The sequence below is a fragment of the Hetaerina americana genome, unplaced genomic scaffold (assembly GCF_022747635.1).
Source record: "Hetaerina americana unplaced genomic scaffold, ioHetAmer1.1.p SCAF_1, whole genome shotgun sequence".
In the NCBI taxonomy this organism is placed as follows: domain Eukaryota; kingdom Metazoa; phylum Arthropoda; class Insecta; order Odonata; family Calopterygidae; genus Hetaerina; species Hetaerina americana.
This window is the reverse complement of record NW_027286069.1, coordinates 32,593,403-32,614,051: the sequence shown is the minus strand read 5'-3', so window position 1 is coordinate 32,614,051 and position 20,649 is coordinate 32,593,403. Positions and strand designations below refer to the sequence as shown.

At 36.1% G+C, this 20,649-nt stretch overlaps 1 protein-coding gene across 3 annotated transcripts in view; it reads left to right on the top strand.

Annotated features, from left to right (window-relative positions):
* LOC139690459 (death-associated inhibitor of apoptosis 1-like) overlaps positions 1 to 20,649 on the top strand; it is a 28,040-nt gene extending 7,391 nt beyond the window's left edge. For all 3 annotated transcript variants that reach the window (XM_071587917.1, XM_071587931.1, XM_071587924.1), the window contains 8 exons: positions 2,672 to 3,013; positions 3,123 to 3,684; positions 6,703 to 6,922; positions 8,096 to 8,338; positions 11,204 to 11,385; positions 13,701 to 13,756; positions 18,115 to 18,242; positions 18,613 to 20,649. In XM_071587917.1, the coding sequence (XP_071444018.1) occupies positions 3,295 to 3,684; positions 6,703 to 6,922; positions 8,096 to 8,338; positions 11,204 to 11,385; positions 13,701 to 13,756; positions 18,115 to 18,242; positions 18,613 to 18,782 (1,389 nt within the window). In that variant the 5' untranslated portion in view covers positions 2,672 to 3,013; positions 3,123 to 3,294 and the 3' untranslated portion in view covers positions 18,783 to 20,649. The remainder of the gene's footprint in view (positions 1 to 2,671; positions 3,014 to 3,122; positions 3,685 to 6,702; positions 6,923 to 8,095; positions 8,339 to 11,203; positions 11,386 to 13,700; positions 13,757 to 18,114; positions 18,243 to 18,612) is intronic.

The window sequence follows — 20,649 nt, the reverse complement described above, 5'->3', positions numbered from 1 at the left end:
TCCCATACTATGGACAAGTATTCTAGGATAAGGCTAACCAGTTAGTACCTTATATGCTTTTTCTTTTGTGGCTTCGCTACTTCCTTTTAAAATTTTCATTTCCCAATGAAGTACTTTGAATGCCTTCCATGTCACATTATTTACTTGGACTCCCCACCCACGATCCCTAGTTAAGTAAACACCTAAATATTTGCAATGACTGCTACATGGGATTCTTTCTTCAAAGAGGTTGTAAATATCCTTATGTGCATTCTTTTTATTTGAAAACTTTATATGCTTACTCCATAACATAATGTCCATATTATTATTCTATTGTTTCAGGCTTCACTTCGTGGAAGTAATTTGTAACCCTGTCACCAAGGCGATTGATGTCATTTTGTAGTATTACTCAGTCATTTACATGCTCTACCCATGTGTATATAATGCAATTGCCAGTAAAGAGTCTTTTTGGAATGTAAATTTGATAGATCGTTCTCATAAATTAGGGAGAGTTATGGGCCTGGAACACTTCCTTGTGGAATTCCTGCTATACTGTTCACCTCTTTTGAAAATGTATCCCCTATTTTTACTTTGTGAATTCTGCCTGTAAGAAAATTTTTTATCCATTGCTTTACTTTCAAATCCAATGGTAACGACTGCAACTTAAACAATTATCTATCATGAGACACTCCGTCAAAAGCTGCCGAAAAATTAATGAATACCATATCAACATCCTTTCCTTCATCTATTGTATCGCCAATATATTGGCTTAATCCCCGAAGGTGCGTTTCACACGAGTATCCTGTTCTAAACCCATGTTGGTATTTGAATAGCCATGTATCTCTTATCCCCCATTCCCAAATGTAGTTCGCGATTTGTTTTTCTATTATTATGCAAACAACTGATGTTATGCTTACTGGTATATAATTCTTGGCTATTATTTTTTCCACTTTCTTGAAAATTGGTGTAATGTTTGCTTTTTTTCAATCTTTAGGCAAAGTTTCATTACATCTTCCTTATTTTTTTCACAAAATACGAGTCCTCCAGGATAATACCATTTGTTGTGGGGAAGTGAGCTGTTTTGTGCTGTTACCCTGATGAAGTTCTCTGTCGTTTCTGAGCTGTTTAGGCAAACCTTTTCTTCCTTTTTGTTTTCTATTCCCCGAAACACATCCATAAAGCAGGAGTTGAAAATATTTCCTATTTCTACAGTGTCGGTTATATTGCCATTATTGTTAGTTTTTAATATGTTCACATATTTTCTGTTGTCTTTCCTTGTTCTCATATATGCATAGAATTTCATTGCATTTTCCTTCAAAATTGCATGGATAAGAAATTTTTCCTTTACCTTTTTCTTTTCCCTATTTAGGTTCCAGCCCAAGATGCTGTGACATTTCTTTACTTTCATTCCTCAAACTGTCTTTCTTAGTTTTTTATGGTTTTGTTGTAGTATTCCATATCCATATTCTGTTTCAATTTTATTATGGGGACATACTTTGTTTGCCCTTCAAGAATTATTTCTTGTAATGTTTCCCATATCTTCTCCATGGTCGCTTCAATACCTGCCCATCCCAGAAACTTGCCCCTTAAAAATTCCTGAAACCCTTCCCTATCTGCCCGGGTATATTGCCAAATTTTTTTTCAACTCCCTTTGTGATCAATACCAATCCATCTGAACATACACAGCTGCATGGTCACTTATTCCTGGAAAGACATCTACATATACCAAAAGGGTTTGGTGGTCTAACGAGAAAAATGTCGAGGGTGTTTTCTCCTCTAGTGGACTCATGTACTACCTGGGTAAACCCTTCTTCGTTAATGAGGCGATTTACCTGGTCTTGTGCCTGCCCTCCCTCTGCTGTTTTGCCCGCCCACCCTATTTATGGAAGGTTTAAATCCCTGGCTATGGCGATATGATCTTGGGGGTTTTCAGAGCGATAGTCAGCAAGGATCTCCAAAGAGTGCATACCTTTGCTTGGACTTCTATCTACTGCAATTATCTTTAACCATTTGCTATTTTCTGTTTCACGTATCCTTACACACATCATCTCACAATCATTTTGTTGCAATCTAAAAATCTTATTATGTTGAAGTATTCTGCATTGTCGGGTTTCACCGCGTCGTTGTTTGATTCAGACTTATGACATTAGACAGCTTATTATGTTGCTAAAAACACAAATGAATACTCCTCTGACCTTCCCACCTCGATCCCTTCTATAGAAATTGTAATTTGATGGAAAAAATTTGGCCAATGTAATGCTATCGTTAAGCCAAGATTCTGTGCCAATTATGATGTTGGGATCACAGGCATCTATTACAGTCTCAAATTCCCTAGTTTTGTTGAGGATACTTCTGCAGTTCACGTGGAGGATATTTAAGCCCTTAACTTCAATTTTACCATCTATACTGTGAGCATCCTTTGGTTTGCTTGAAGAGCCACTGGGCAACGCTCTGCTCGCTACACATCCTGTCATTCTTTGCCATTCCCCGTCTTCCTGCTCGTGTAGGACACCAATTTTTCCAGAACTTAGGAAGCAACTCCTGAAAGATGCTAAGAATTATTGCATTTATTTGTTACCTAGTGTTTTAAAGAGTAGTGAACATTCCAGAATGATAACATTGTATTTTTACCAATTTAGATGTAATGAAGCAGTCAAAAAGTGTAATCACTTATGTGTTCAATTTTTTTCAGAATTCAGGAAGCAACCTGAAGCCATAAAAAATCCTGAGTGCGCCCAAGTGAAAAAATGAAAGGCTCAAGTGTATAGTGCATCAGAAGGGATTGTGGAGTATATAAAAAGTGCTGCAGAATCTGATGAAGATGATTTAATCTTTGACATTTCAATATAAGAGGAAATATGATTGCACAGAAATATATTAATGTCAATTCAAAGTTTTCCCAATGACATACTGATTCTTATCATTCTGCATTGCAACATATGTATAGTATTTAAATAACTTTCTGGAAATTATAGTTGGATGTTTTTTATCTCTTTAAAAATTTTCATCAAAAACTGGTCCAAGGAGAAAGAAGGTAATTGTGTATTTTTCAATGCTTTTGCCTTGTGTTTTAGAAGAGTATTGCAAATTCAAAAATTATGTCATTGTTTTTTCTTCCATTTACATTCATTTTTTTCTTTCAGTCACAGATTATTATAGGGTAAATCACTACAACAGCCACCATAATTTCTTGAGAACCAATGTGCACAAACAAATCAAGACATCCTTCCCAGTCTCCCAAGCCCAGCAAATTTGATTAAATACCCAATTGTGACCCCCAAGTGGATCGAAGAAAATGGTACAACTTTGCAATTTATGATGGATCCTTTGCTGAATAGGTTCCATATGGCAATTGCATCATTGTATTTTGCCGATAGGTCAAATAGGAGGGTAGACTGTGGAGTAGTACAAGATGAATGGGATAATGGAAACAGTGGAACTCAAGAAATTGGGGTGGGCCAAGGAAGTGGTTCAGGCAACCAGGATGGCTTCTCAGGCGCATCAAGAAGGGGAGGAAGTCGTGACAATTCCAGCAGTGTTGCTCCTGGAGTGGCATTTGGCGAAGACCGAATGAAGAGGGAGGAGGAACGAATCAAAACTTTTCAAAACTGGCCTCTTGACTTTTTAACTCCAAAAGCTATGGCTGCTGCGGGGTTTTACCATATCAGAGATGATATGGTGCGATGTGCCTTTTGTAAAATTGAGGTATGTCAAATAGATACTATAGTTTAACTGCTAATCTCCAGGTCTTTGTAAAACTCAAAAATCATTGCATGGGATTTAAAAAAAAATTATCCTGGATTGACTCACTTTGCTGCAACTATGGGGATTATTCATGTAATTCGTTCTGTGAGTTAAACAGAAAAAAGAAATACATCATTTGATGACAAATAGGGAGTGTTTTGTGGTGAGGTCTAGTGGTTACAATATCTCATTTAAATGTTAAACTGCACTTAGCCCTTGGGAAAAGCTGGACCTCATCTCCCTTATTGTACAAACAATCTCTTAAACAGCAGGGGTACCACTTCAAACCTGGCAAAACAGGATTATTGTGATAAAATGCCAAACAAAGTTAAAAGGTGTTTCATCTCCCTGAAAAAATGGGCATACAAAGTGCTTACCTACTGCTTTGTCTAGACTTGATGTATTGAAATCTTTGGCATGCATCATAACAAAATCTCATGACAAAATCATTACCATTTGGTTACTTAATTTTATTTATTTGCCCAACAAGTTATGGGCCCCTAAATAGTGACAGAAATAAGTGAAATAATTAAATTCAAAGAAACACTAATGGGATCCTCACTCATTCAATGAAACACGCTCGGGATCACACCATAATATTATTCTGAATTTTGGAATGGTCTATCCATCAATTTGATACTTAGAAGTTGTCATTGCCCAGTCTTACTGCAACATGGAGTGCCTATCCGTTTATCAAAACTTTAGTAATTGGTATGCTTCAAGCTCTAGAAGATTGGAAAATATGTTCAATATTACAAATGCATCATACTTTTAGTATTTATACCTTTTAATCATAAGGCCACATTTCATTGCACCTTTATCTAAATTCTTATACTATTCTATTTAACATTGAATTTGATGAATAAATTTCCTAAGTCAGGGACACTTAATAAGCAATACAAGGTCTATTCAAAAAGTATCACGACTTTGTTTTATCAAAAATTATTTATTTATTCATGAATATTTATTTTGTCCCGTTCAAAGTAATTCCCATTAAACATTATACACTTGTGCCAATGTTTTTTCCAATCCTCGAAGCACTTCAAAAAATCATTTTCTGTGATCTTGTTCAGCTCCTCCTTCAATGCAGTCTTTATATCGTCAATCATAGCGTAGCGTCGTCCTTTCATGGGCCTCTTCAGTTTTGGGAACAAGAAAAAGTCAATGGGGGCCAGATTTGGGGAGTATGGTGGCTGCGGCATCATTAGTGTGCTGTTTTTGGCCGAAAATTCACGCACAAGTAATGATGTGTGAGCAGGGGCGTTGTCATGGTGCAAAAGCCAATTTTTGTTCTTCCGCAAATCTGGGCGTATGTGGCGGATTGCTTCGCACAAATCGCACATAACTTGCAGCTGATATTCCTTATTTACCATTTTACCCTGTGGCAAGAACTCATGATGCACCATGCTCCTGCAATCGAAGAAAACTGTAAGCATAACTTTCACATTCGACCAAACTTGTGTGCTTTCTTCGGTCTTGGCTCGTGCTGCAGCTTCCATTGGGATGATTGTGAATTTGGGAGTTTCTACGTCAAAACCATAAACCCATGATTCGTCACCAGTTATGATCCTCTGCAGCAAATTTGGCTCGTCGTGGACAGAGTCATTATCAATGTTAATGCATTGCTGTTTTTGGTCGAAATGGAGCAATTTTGGTATGAATTTCGTGGCGACCTGTGTCATGCCCAAATCGTTCGTGAAAATCAAATGGCCCGTGCCGGTCGAGATATGTTTAGGTCCTCAGCAACTTCTCTAATGGTGATTCGAGGAATGGCCAATACTATTTTCTTCACTTCATCAATGTTTTCGTCTGTTGTTGACGTGCTTGGGCATCCAGCACGCTCTTCGTCATTCTCATCTTCTTGGCCCTCGGAGAACATTTTGTACCACTGATAAATGTTGCTTCAGTCCAAGGTAGCTTCTCCATATGCCACAGTTAACATTTGGAATGCGTCCGCGCACTTAATTTAGTTTTTCACACAAAATTAGATTCAGATTCTTCGATCCATTTTTTGGAACAGGCAAAAAACGAAGACAAGCCAAAACACGTCCAAGCAAAACAGATGTCAACAATTAACTGAGCTTTCAAAATGGTCAAACTTTTCGGCATATGTGAGAGGCATAAGTACCAACATAAAGCCACAAAAAAATCAAATATACGCAACCTACGAAAATTCAAAATTCACCATACATTTTGAACAGACCTTGTATATGAGTCAATTATTTGCAAAGCATTGATTTTATCTTGTAATGAAAATGCATTTCTCTCATTTTTGTTTGACATTTTAAAATCAGTTTCCTCACTACTGTCATAAGTATTTCTAGCCTTAGTAAAGCAAAAAGTGAATTTCATAAATTGTCAAATGAAAGGCAAAATTGCTGGAAGTATGAGAAGAAATAAAGGGGAAAGGTTGCCACAGTATAAGAGCACAGGAATTAACTGCTGTCAAACTTCGTTGCCTTTATGGCAAATGCATGTGGGTGGTAACAGTTCACTATATAATGTATAATTAAATATTTTATGGTATCCACTAAGTTTTGTTATGTTTGCCATTGTACAAAGTTGTTCCGTTTGGAAACAATGTGAATTGCGACCATTGATTGTTTGACGTGCCTTTAATGTCATGGAAGTGATGTAATGTCCTATCATCCAATGAAGAAAGGAATTCTAGAATTACATGGATAAAAACAATACCTGTACATAAAATTCAATTTTTAATTGTACCATATAGAGTAAACTGGATGACAGAAAGTTCAAAATAATAATATGGAGCAGTAAAAGAAATTTTCATGTATTCATCATATTCATTTTAGTAAGAGATGGTGTTTCATTTATGCCCGTTTCCTGTCACTATTAATATTCACATTAACTGCTTGATATCATCTAGTTCATGTAAACTCCTCTATGCTAAGCTGCATCAGGAGGAAGGAACTTAATAGTAAACTGACAGTATGCCTAATTTATTTCTCATTTCAACAGATTGTGAAGTGGGAAAGAGGAGACATCCCCATGAAGGACCATGAGCAATGGTCTGCCCATTGTCCATTTGTTCGAGGATTGCCATGTGGTAATGTTCCCATTGGCGAAAGCAGTAGTCATTACGGAAACCAAACTGAAGGGTTCACTGAAGACAGGCTTTATGGTTACGATGTATGCGGAATACATGAAGAAATGAGGCCATTTTCCATTCATGATAATGGTAATATTTTTGACTTTTATTTTAATGTATTGATTATGCAGTCTGCTGTTATTTTGGAGCTATTTAAATGCTGATTCAACAACCACTTTTTCTGACATACCCATCACTCTCCTTCAGGACTAGTTTAACAGTTCCATTCTGCATTTATTAAGATACTAGTAGCTTGGGTAGTACGTAATTTTTAACTAAGGGTGCTTGTTGGGAATAACTTTTTCCATTTTCAGTACATTAAAACAATGTGATTGGGTGCCTTCTGCCTAGTATCTATTGCAATTCCCTCGTAAGTAATGGATACAAGTTCATGAATATTGTGTTCTGCAGTGGAATTCAGTGATTGAAACCGTGTGATGGGGTGCCTTCTGTCAAGTATCTATGGCAACCCCCCTTTGTAAGTAATGGATACAAGTCCCATGAATACTGTATTCTTCTGTGAAAATGGGAGATGAGAGTGGCAAAGAACTCTATCCCATTTTTTAGAGTACTTTATATGAAAAATGATAGTTTTTATCTGGGCAATTGTCTTTCTTTTACTGTTAAACAGAATTTGTGCATGTGAATTAGAAAACCTTTATCCACTCCATTTTAATCTGCCTTGTTTGAATGACTAAATAAGTAAGAATAATGTGAGTCTACCATTGTTATAATATCCCCGAGCTATTAATGGCTATTTAAACTTACAAATTTGGTTTTCTTGAAGAATGTATAAATTAATGTATTTTGCTTTCTCAGAGAAAATCCAGTTCTTTCAGTATTGCATATGTATTAAAAATATATTCATTTTTATTGGAATATATCATTAGAAAACTGTGACATTTATAGTGCAAATATTTTGCTATGCATTCCCTAATTTTAACAGTTTTCTGTATTCTGTGTCACTACTGTTGAAACCAAAATGTGACTTTTGTTACCAAGGGCAGTTCATAGTGGAATACTGAAAATGAGCCGGCATGCATCAAATGAGATTATTAATTCATCTGGGGGAGTGTGTAAATATTTCATGCATTTGATCTGATTCTTGGTGTTTTTAACCATAAATAGTTAAGTTTGGCCTGGGTATTAGCTATCAAAAGGAGTCGTCATTTGATAATTTTGTAGAAGGGAGAATACATTACTGAGATGGTAGATGATTGGTCGACTATTTATATTAATATTCTTTGCTCACATCCATTTTAGAAACTCCTTCCACTTCTACCTCCCAGAGATGTTTGCCACCTGTTGTGAAAGCTAGACATCCTGATGATAGGGAAGAGCAAGGTCTGGAGCCACCATTGGAAAAGCTTGGTGTGAGAGATATGCGTGCTCCAGTTCATCCAGACTATTGTACTGAAGCAGCTCGCCTTTCCTCTTATTCTCTCTGGCCAGTGGCCATGAAACAGAAGCCAAATGATCTGGCTGAAGCTGGCTTCTATTATACAGGTATGTGTACTTATGTGTTGTTTGCAAATACTGCTCTGTGAAAACAAGCCGTAAGTTAGTTTGATGATAGAAGTTCATTGATTCATGGCTGGTAATGGTGGATATTGGGAGATGCTGCATCATTGGCGGGAACTTTTTTGCTTGCATCCACTGTTGGCAACATCATTGGGCGCAGTTCACATCCATTATTTCTGATGATGTGCCCTGTAATGGATGCAAAAACTAGGACCAAAACTTCCTCAATGATAATTCAGCAGCTCCCAAAAGACAGCAATACCAGTCATTTATACTGAGAAAACCTACATTAACAAGTTTAAATTTATAATTGATGGAATGACTTCTAACACTATGCCTTGTGAGTTCAACATGTGGATTAGCTTTCTTTCTCTTAAATGTGTGTCTACAAATGCAGGGAAAATCCTTTCTAAATATTTTTTGGGTAATAATAAAAATTATATTATTATAGTTGTTAGCAATTTGAAAATATTATATGCATTTCTTAGAATTTGCTTTCTGACATAATGATTGATGCATTGAGTACAGTGGACTCTTGTTAGGAAATTCCTCGTTTGGAAGAATATTCCTTGTTAGGAAGTATATTTTTTTGACTGTCGAAAACCAGCACTTGAATATGGCCAGCCATGATGAGTCGCTCTAGCTATGTCTTTCGTGCTAGTGAAATAAAGGGGTGAGTGTTCAAATAGGTACAATGATTGGGAAAATCCCAGCACAACCCTAAATGCTTGCCAAGTTTAGGGTATCAGCATGTACATGTATTTGCTTACTTAACAAACTTCCAGATTATTTAACTTACCTTAATGGGAGATATTTTTACACAGACATCATTATATACGAGGGTCCTTAAGTTATGCCACTGGGCTGTGAACTTTTAGTCTCTTGCCCTAATGATGTAGAAACTTAAACATTGTGATTCAGGAAGAGATTCCTGAAAAAATTGTGAAGGATTGGGGGAGTCAATAATTGTGACCATGTTCCCCCTCCCTAAGAGGAATATGGATTCCCAAAGGAACCCCTAAGAGCTGTAGAGCTTTCGCGTTGCTCCTTCCCATGTCACAGACTGGTGGCAACACTAAGATGAGCCTTGGCTAAGACATTCAGAGCTTCTTTAATGAGGTGAGGCAATGTGGTGGCAGCAGTGGAACCTGGACTCTGATTGAAAACCATTGGTTGCTTCCTATGGATTTTTAAGGACCGGACCATGAAGACAAGGTCCTATGCTGCCACAATCTCTTGAGTGTCCCTTGCTCTCCTGGTCCACATATCCATGTAAATCACCATTTCTTTCATTGTACACCAAACATGGTTTAATGGCCATTACGTCAGAAAGAAGTACCTCTCTTATCCATTTTCGCTTTAATACTCCCAATGTGTGTCAGTATATCACTGTTAAAACCTGTTAGAAACGATATCACTTCAGCAAAGATTTCAGTGTGTTTGCTGCTGGTAAAGGAATAAATTACCAAAGCAGACGGCATGTTTTTCGGCTTTTTTTTAAACAGATGGAGCCTTTACCATTTCAGAGTGGAATCACCTTCTTTCCTCAAGCTTCCTCTGCCTCTATTGCTTCAGGATTGAAAACAAAAAGAAAATCTGAGGAACTAATTTTCCTTTCTAGTCTTCTAGCAAAATTTGTGTAACACTCATAACATATTTTTTCTTCTTTCGATGATAGTAAAGATTTGACATCAAAACATGTATAAATCCATTGACTTCCATCCACATAATGTTTATTCATTTACAAAGAGTAGGAAAGAGTGGTTTATATCTAGTGAAAGGATCCAGTTTAGAGCAGAACAGAGTTGACGTACCCTTGAAGAAATAGAGTTTGGGCTGGAAAGATGAGAAGGGTTTCTGGATGCTTTGAACTAGAGACGGTAAATTTAGAAATAGCATCAACGCCAGTGGCCCACAAGAATGTATGTAAGTATGTTTTCCATAGTTTAAGGGTTAAATAAAGAAAGTAAAATAGTTTTGTTCTGGGTGGAACCTTTACAATCTGAATTATTCTTCAAGAAGTTGAATTTCCATGATGACCCTCCTCAAACCTCGGTTATCTGTAACATTTACTCAGTCTAACATCAGGGTTTATAACACATTTGTGCAGTCAGGAAACATGATGAGGAAATATTGTACTTAGAGTTATAAGCATTCCCATCCTTTTTCGTTGCACCAGATGTTGGAAATTCTTGTTTTTAATATAATTTTCATATTTGTAATACTAATATTAACCATAGTGATATTGAAACAATGCCACACTTTTCATGTAAATTTGTGTGGCTTTGAAAATATGTTTAAGTTTGGATTTTAATTTATAGTCTTACAAAAAGTAATTAATATGTGTAGAAACATATTTGTACATGACAAAATAGGAAACAATAATTTCACATTTTTTAACATATGTCTATTCTTGTAAAATATATTATTATGCCTTGATAACTTTTTGTTCTGGTCAGTTTTGTATGAACTAGTTGTTTCTGTATTCAACATATCATAGAAATTAAAATGGATGCGAAAACTTCCATATAACAAATATCTGCAAAAATTTTTGATTGCAGACTTTTTTAGGTACTATTTTCCCTGTATTTAGATTATTGTGTGTGTAAACCATATTTAATGCTTTGAGAATATTGATAGTCATACAGGGTGCGTGAACATTACTTCCTTTTCTAAAGGGGTTTTGCTCGATAAAAAAGGAAGTTACATTGATGCACCCTGTATTATTTATTAAATCTCATTGTCTCTTGGGAAGTGTAATATTGTTGGATGCACAGAGCTCTATAATGGTATGGAGTGACTTTTTTTTAACATCGCAGACTATGTAAAATATTATTATTTCATTCTCAGGTAATGGTGATCAAACAATCTGCTTTCACTGTGGCGGTGGTTTGAGGGATTGGGCAGAGGATGATGATCCCTGGATAGAGCATGCCAAGTGGTTTTCAAGGTGCTCCTTTGTTAATCTAGTCAAAGGCAGTGATTTTGTTTCCCAAGTGACCAGCACTAGGCCAGCCATGTTGAATGCTGAGGTAAGGGCTGACATGATGAATTTTAATGCCACATAACATTGATATATTCTGTCGATGTGCAGTCTTGGGAAACCATGAACAGTCCTGAACCAAGGGCAAAAAAATTGAAGGAGATGGTGGATGTTAGATGAAAACAAAAGACATGGTCAGATTGTATCAATTCTGATTTACAATCTAGTAATTCTTGAAATTTTTCTTATCCCTTATGTTGAAGTGTCTTATTGACATAATGGTTTGCTGTAAAAGATAAGTTGTAACCCTAAGTTAGCTCACTCTCGAGCAGTTCTGAATAGTCTGGACATTGGGACAATAAATGCTTTCCCTTTTGGCCCACCTTGAGTGGTCATTTGTCCCATACTCTGTTTTCCAGGATGGTCATTCACTTGATTGTTTTTACATTATAATTATATCTATATTAATATAATCTCCTGTGAAAGGAACTCTTTGAATATTGTGCAATGAATTGCCCAAAAGTCACAGACATTTGAACACTTTCCATGTATATCCAAGGTTTATATGAAAAGTATCGGGAAAAAGTTTTTGTACAAAAGTGACTACGTCGCACTGCACAGGCTCGGTGGTGAGGGGTCTGACCTTCAACACACACAAATCGCGTGCGAGTGTTCGTTGAGGCTAAATCGTGTTTTTAGTGGACCCCTGTGAAGTGACTCCAGTGCAAACATAAAATGCAGCAAACAATTGAGCAATGGTACAACATCAAATTTTGTGTTCAAAATTGGGTAAATCAGGTACAGAGACAATGGACATGATTTGCCGAGTGTTCAGGGATGAAATCATGTCATAAAATCTAGTTTTGAAGTGGCACAAGCTCTACAAAGATGGCTGAGAGAACATGGAGTACGGGCCGCACTCAGGATGGCCATCAATGTCAAGGAACGACAACAACATGCAACTTGTGCAAGTGCTGAATTTAGACCTTTGGTTAAGTATGCGCATAATCCTAGATTCTATTGGCATTGATAAGATGATTGTACACAACCTTGTCTCTGAAATCATGGCGATAAAAAAATCTATGCTAAACCCATTCTGAAGGTCTTGACGGACAACCAAAATTAGAGTCGAGTGTCTGCTTGCAAAGACCATCTGTTACGTGACATGACGATTCCCCAACCTCCTTATTGTCACGACTTGGTACCTCCCTGTAGTTCGGACTTGGTACCAGCAGACTATTTCCTATTCCCAAAAGTGAAGTCCTCCCTCAAAGGAGCACACGATGGGGCCCAAAATGCTGTCAAAGAAGTTTGCACCTGAACCCAAAGGACCTGTCGGAATCTCCCTACTAGGGAAACTTCAAGTCATGGAAAAGCCACTGGCTAAAGTGTTTTAATGCTCAAGGGATGTTCTTTGAAGATTTATGAGGCAATGTAGCAATATCTGAAATAAATCTATTTTTCCGATACTTTTTATACCAACCTTGCTTGTAAAATGTCAATAGGATTAGAGGGGATATGATAGTCTAGTGGGTAGGGCATTTGACTGTTGACTGGAGAGCCTGGGTTGGATTCCCAGGTATGCCTCTAAACACCCCCAGCTACGCCATTGGGTGTGAATTTTTTGGGCACCAGAACTTACTAGGAAGCCATAGGTGGCACAAAGAAAAGGAACTTGCCCCCCTACCCTGTTGTGTGGATTTCAAATGTCGTTGGGCTTAGTCATATTTGAGCGCTACCCACACTTATCAAACAAGACCTTTGGATTGATAATTTTCTCTAGTCCTAAACCTGTTTCCTCTCTTGAGGTGGGCTTGGGCTGGCTGCAATGTTACTAGTTGAAGGGAGGAGAGTGCTGTGTCAGATTTAATCTGAGCACACCCAAACGTAATTCTCAGTACATGCAGGAGTGTTGCAGGGCTTAAGAGTACAGAGGGCCACCTCGTGACTGAGCCCTAGCCTAACTTTGTGGAAACCTGCACAAAACTGGCTGAAAGGGTGCCCATTAGAGCATTGCCCAAGTGTGAGCCATAGTCGAGTAAAGCAGGCAGAGTCCAGTCCCCTGATTGAGCACTTTTGGTAGAGAGGAGCAGTGCATGTTCAAGGTGCTAAATAAACTTGTCATGTACCCAGAAACCCATGTGTACCACTGCTATTAATTACAGAATTCATAAATAATAATATTATTAATGAATTTGCCTTGTCATGAATAGTCTTGTTAATTTGGTGGAGCAGTGGTTATAAACAAACAAACTTCAGTACTATGCATACTTACCGAGTGTAATGAGTGAGTAATAAATATATGTTAGAGTATACCTTTTTATAATTATGCATAATTCACCTTAGTCATTATTCTTATTACAGGAAGCTAAGGAACTGTCCCAAATTCAGCAGTCTCCAAAAGGGAATGAAACAGTCAGGTAAATAATCAGCTAATTTTATGTAAACAAATTCCTGCTTAAATGTATACAGTACCTTGCTGTGTACCATATGTTGTCTAGTGGGGTTGACATGATTAGAAAATCCCAAGCACTGTGTCAAAAAATCAAATGGTTAAAGACTAAATATGCTTTACTGCAGAATATTATCTTCAATTAATGTTATCCTGCATTTTCCTTTAAGTGGTACTAAACCATTTTGTAAGTTAGCTAGGGACTACCAAAGGGAAGAGAAAAAATAGCTGGGGATATATGAAAACCTATCTCAATTTTTAAAAATGAATCACAGTGAAAGAGGAAATGAATTTACAAAGAAGTACAAATGCATTTTTAGATTGGGAAGAAATTTGCTTGGATTGATGATCATGTAGAGGTGGCCTGATGTGACAACAGCATACTGTCACCACAGATTCACTTGCCTGACGAGTACTTGTTATAAGAGGTGATTTAATAATCATGTGTTAACTAATTCCTACAACTTAGCATAATAATATAGACATCAATGTTGACATTGAAAATTGTAGGTATAATGACACAATCAAAAAATCATAAATAATAATTTATTGTACATTCAAGAATTCGCAGGATTTTTATCTTATGTACTGCCATAATGCACTAATATAACTTTTCGGTGATCGATCTTGGTGACTACACTAGTTTGACATTATAAACATGGTGTGTCATTGGCTCATTCATGACATCTTGGAGTGTGTTGGGAATGTAATCTAATAATGCAGAGATTGATCATTTTTAATTTTGCCTTTTTTAACATTAATATCTTACTGGTAAATAATAATTTTAAAATGTCTTAAGAAATGACGACTGTTTTATATTATATTTGAGTCATATTTGTCGGGCAAAATAATCCACAGTCTATGTATTATGTTGACTCATCATTGATAAAAATATATATGGAAAACTTATATTACTATATGTAATCTACCAGTTAGGGTCGGCTTTGGATGGACACAACTACCAAATAATTCTTGTTTATCCTAACAAAATACAACCCAACATCCAACTCTACAACAATTCCCTCTTCATCTCCGTATACTTCCTACCCTTCATTCCGTCCAACATCCATATCCTATTCCTTCCCCTTCTTCATTTGCCTAACTACTACCCTCTATCACAGTCTTCAACATTTCACTGATGATCAGTATGCTCAGCATCCATTTTTCCTCCATGTGAACACATAATTTATTGTATTTACCACATTCATTTGATTGTTATCATAGTGCAATGTACCATATGGTAAAGATAAATTCCCATGCAATTTTCATATTATAAATGGGTTCAATAATTTGGCACTTAAAAAGCTCGAATAAGCATGGAAAGGTGTTCTCATATCATACAGAACTCATGGCATGGAGTCAAGTAATACACAATTCTTATAAAATTGCATTTATAACATGAGTTTTTAATGAAAACTAAACTTATTTTTTCCCATTATTCTGCAATTTATTTAGTGTGAGATCTACAAAGTTCTACAATTTTTAATTTATTGTGAATTGGTTCACTTCCCTTCAATAATCCGTCCATTTAAAGTATACCTCCTTCAAATTATAGTCCCTTGCTGTCTTCAATCTCATCATCACTTGACTCCAGCTTTCTAAAACTTCATATGAATAATTTTGTCCTCCTCTTGCAAGTGTAATTACTCCTTGATTCATTGACAGCAAAGTTGTATTTGAGGGAAAAGCAGGGCATCTAATCTTACCATCACCACTGCACATATTGTCCATGTCAGTAAGGAAGGAGGCAATGTCCCACATCAAATTGCTTTTACCTCATAATTTGGAATTTCCAAAATATCGATTGTGCATTTCACAACTTGGGGCTACAAAGTGATTGTGAAACCAGTATGATGTGATAACTCAGACAAACCATGGATCTGTCAAATGTATATGAAGTTCAGGGAATGAACTCATATTTTTCTCAGAGTTTGGGACTGTAGTAATTTTACCATAATAGCACGCTTCAAATTTTGGCTCCCATCTGCATTAGCGCACAGAAGTATAGAGACCCTTTGCCCGTTGATTTTTCCTCCAGGAATCTTTTATACACTTCATAAAGCTCACATGTGTTGTGACAAAGTTATATCTTACAGGCCCATTTCATTTGCCTTATACATTTGATAAACATTTGATCCTTGCGTAACAAGAACCCTATACAGGTATATCATGTCATTCACATAACGAGCAAAATACATTGAAAAAATTAATCTCTTAGGGAGCGACATTTCGCATGGCAAGTGACAAGGAGAGGGGATGTCTCTGATTGTGCACCTACTGCATCAGTCTGTATTTATCACTCATTCCAAAAGAATCATAATGTCGATTGTGATCACACATTTATTCAAACTTGTGTTCAATGCTTATTATTTTTGATTTTTTGTTCTTACCTTAATGCATAAAGCCCTTGCAAAAATGTCTCCAAAGAAAAAGTCACAAGAAGATAGACATGGGAGAATAAAAACTACTGTAGAAATTGAAAGTAAAATCTTTGAAAAGTGAGAATAAGGTGTGAGCATAAAATCATTCTGCTTCAACTATCCTCAAGGGCAAGGGTAAGTAGATAAGTGCATGAAAGAGTGTGGCAAGAATATCTATGCAATGGTTATGCATTCTCAACAATGTTGAAAATTTGCTTCTCATATGGATTAATAGTAAGAAATTTCAATACGACACTATGAATGAGAATATCATTTGTGACAAAATGAAACTGATTTTCGTCGACGTCATTGACAAGATTATCGAGAGCTGAAGAAGTATTCAAGGCAGTGAGTGATGCAAGAAGTTATAGAGAAGAACCGGAATCCACAACATTGTGTGGCACAGTAAAGCATCAAACTCAAGCATAAGGGTAGCAGAGAACTTCATCAATGATTTCAAGAAGCTGATAGATTCTAATGGTTACCTGTTGCCACAGGTTTTTAACTATGAAGAAATGGGTCTCTTCTGGAAAACAATGCCGAAACAAACCTATATGAAAGCAAGTGAGAATACATTGCCTTGCCACAAGCTAATGAAAGGCCTCTTAGTGCTATTTTGTGCCAATGCAAATAGGGATTCGAAAATTAAACTACCTCTCAAACCTCTCAAGCATTAAATGGAGTTTAAAGTTCAGAAGATTATGTAAAATGTGATTTTTTTCTGCAAATCGAATTTGAATTCCAGGTTGGTTCATTCCACTTTTGAAAAGATGAAAATGATTCACAATCCTAAACAATGTGTGCATAATTTTCCCTGAATAAACCTTGTGCATATTTTTTTAGTATTTGTTGGACATGGAGTACATTATCATATTTTATAATGCTTTGTATGGGAAAAGTTGTTTCACCTAGCAAGTGTTCCACATTACAAGTAAGATGCTGGAATGAATTGTAAGCATTAAGTGAGGTTCTGCTGTACTTATGAATCATATTCAGCCACATGTGCATTCAATTTTATCCTAAATGGTCCAACAGTATCTTCATTCTTTAAGCACTTCTGACTTCATCCGAAACTTTTGAAAAAAAGTCTCCTTTAAACCACCATAGCCAACCATTATTACCTAGAGCTTAGATACTTCTCAACATTCTGGTGATTGTGCTGCATTTCAGTGCCACAAATCCCTACACCTCTGGATTGCTGCCATGTATACCCCCAAAGGAAGGTTTCGTCCAGGTGATAAAATGGGCAACCACATCAAACTTGAGAGAAAATAGCTTGATTTTATCCTTCTTTTTTTAAATCAGATACTCTTTAATTACACCAAAATCATTAACCAAACATGAGATAAGGACCCCAGCTTTCAAATCCTCAAGTACCTTCACCTTGTCTATTATTTTCAAAGTTGTGTGTTATCCTTGAAATGACACTTGTTGCACTATTTTACAACCTGAAGAACTCAAAATAATTAGGTATGTATTTCAAAAGGTAAAAAGCGCATTTCGATGAACAGGAGGATTGATGAACAAATGAATTATTTGCTTATTGTAGCACTGTTAATCAAGAACTTAAAATGCTACTGGTAAAAATGAAAAATTATTTTAGATGTTTTGCAGTCATGTCCAGAGAAACTTTCAAAACATTTTTTGGCAAAATGCTATTGTGCAGTCCCTTTTTTGACCTCAAGAAGCCACCAGCTCTGAATGCTCAAACTCAGTCCGGATTAGTTAGGATTTACTGGATTCTCTCACATTCCTAATGTTGAAATAAAAAATGTGTTTTTTTTAATTTTATGAAATTGACTCAATTTCATAGCAAAATATTTTTATATATAATGTGTTCATTTCACAGGTGCACAGATGATTTCCTTGATTGTATAAATGAATTTTAATTTTAATGGTTTTGCAGTGCCATAGCTTCAAGTCCTCCCCTTGAGAAAAGTATGAGCGATGCCTGCAGATCCCCTTCTGCCTCAGAAGGCACGGCTTCTATTGCAGTTCTGCCTTCTGAGCAGGTCATAGCCAAAGGAGAAAAAGGTAAAACTTATTATTTTCCTCTATTCGTTCATACGTTAATCTTTTAAGAAATTCTGGTTAAGTGGGTAGAGAGAAAGAGGGCCAATGAGCAGAGGAACTGGGTTTCATTCTGGGTGATGACTGTTTGCTCTCAGCTTTACCTTAACTATCATTTTTTAGTACCAGATCTTTCTGAAAAAGTACAGATGGCTCAGGTAGGGGAAAAACACTCCCTGCCATAATATGCAACTGTTGCTTTGGTTCATTCCCTCATGATAAACATGAGGGAAATTGTATTTTAATAGCTAGATTTCGATTCATTGTAATATTCTATTGACATGATTCTTTTCTGCATGTGTAATGTACTAATGGATTCCTTTTCCCATCACAGAAGTCAAGGATGAAGTTCGGCTCTGCAAAATATGTTATGCTTCGGAGTTAGGCGTTGTGTTTCTTCCATGCGGTCACATGGTTGCTTGCGTTAAGTGTGCACCATCTCTTCCCGTTTGCCCAGTCTGCAGACAGAAACCCACGCACACTGTTCGAGCTATTATTTCGTGAATTTAAATGAGGTGGTGCAGTTCATCCAAAGGACCAAAATGCTTGCATAACAGCGGAAAGTGATTGATGTTGCACAATTGTGATATCATTTTTTATAAAATGTAACAAGTGAAAAATAGAGAAGCCAAATGCAGATGGAAAGCTTGATATTAAAATTTGAGCTAAATTTTTTCCGGTTAATGATATTGACCAATATGACGAGTGTAACATTTTCTAAAAAATCGATAATATGTATGACATTCATTATTTTTTCCTCATATTTTTTATACTAATGTAAATTAGAGGTAATTTATTGATATTTTTTTAAATCTTTACTACATCAATTATAAGGAGTTGTCTGTACTATAGTGCGGTCCTCGGTCCGGTCCTCAACAAAAGGCTATCAATTGAATTGCAGCCACACGATGTACATTTGACAGCTATATTTACTCCTAGAATTGATTGGCCTGGGACAACACAACCTCAACTGACATAATTGTTATAATTAATTAATGTTAGATTTCAGGTTTCCTTCCACAAACTTACAGATCTGATAAATGAAAATCTCTTTGATGTGAATGTTTTTACGTCTCATTCAGTAAAATGTTGTGAAATGTTTGCCATTAAAACTACTTCCATTATAGTGCTTTGCATATCAAATAGTTATGTCACATGCTTTTTTAAGACATAGTTATCAGACAAGCTATGGATAACCAATAAGCAATGGATGAATTATATAAATATTGTGTGATGGCCATTTTGATATCGAAGGATTTTGCAAATTATAGTAATTGCTTATAATGCCATAAGTTATGAACCTTTGTGGAATTTCTGCCTGCTCTCATTGCCACTTTCTGCATAATATGAATTTGTACTCAATACATACCTTCAAGTAGTACATACATTTATTTTCTTCCTGATCATCATTACATTTGGCTATGTTAAACAATTGTTAGCATAAGGTCCAGAAATAGATATACCTATTTTTGTTTTTAATAGTCCTCAATTAACAATGTCACGATTATTTTGATTTTAGAGTTTTTTGAGGTCAGTAGCAGCATTTGCAATGTTGTGGTAGGATATTCCAGAACTATTGGGATTTCCTTTGAAAATTTAGGAATTACATGTTCAATTGATGTTTGGTCTTGAATGTCATGTATTCAGATATTAACATTTTTCAACACATTGTCAATTTGTATTTTTAATCAGGTTTAAGGACAGTGACTTACATTTTATCATTGACTTACAGCAATTGAACTGCCTTTATTCATCATTTGTAATGGGAATTTGAAGTTAAGTCTGTGCTAGAAATGAATGCATATGCTATTTGCTTTCGGAGCATTAAGAAGTTGGAATCAGATTGGATCACTGCAGTGGCCTTTATCTGTAATTTACCATCTGTAAAATAATTCATGGAAGTAAATAGTTCTCTTTGCGGATAAACATAACTAATTAAGGCAAAACTGGTTTTCTGCACATAATAAAGGAAAAGGGATTTAATTTAATTGGAAGTTTTCACAGCATTAATGATTATATATTGTAGCATATAAGTGCTGCTGAATCGAGAACATTTTGTTCTTCCCAATGTAAGCAGTGTAGGTTTCACCTTCCAGAACTTGTTCTAGGTACACAGAATCAAGAGGCCTTCATAATGAGCAATGTAAATTTTGCTATCAGAAATATCGGAGTGGAATCACTGTAGGTACCTGATTCATTTTTTATCATTGTAATTATTCATTTTAACATTATATGGATTGTGAGATCAAACTTCATCTTCTGTACATAGGTAACTTATATTGATCACGTTGTACACTTGGTGTATTGTTTACTGAACATTTGTGATGAGAAAACTTTCATTGTAGAAACGTATTCGAATAAATAATTGACA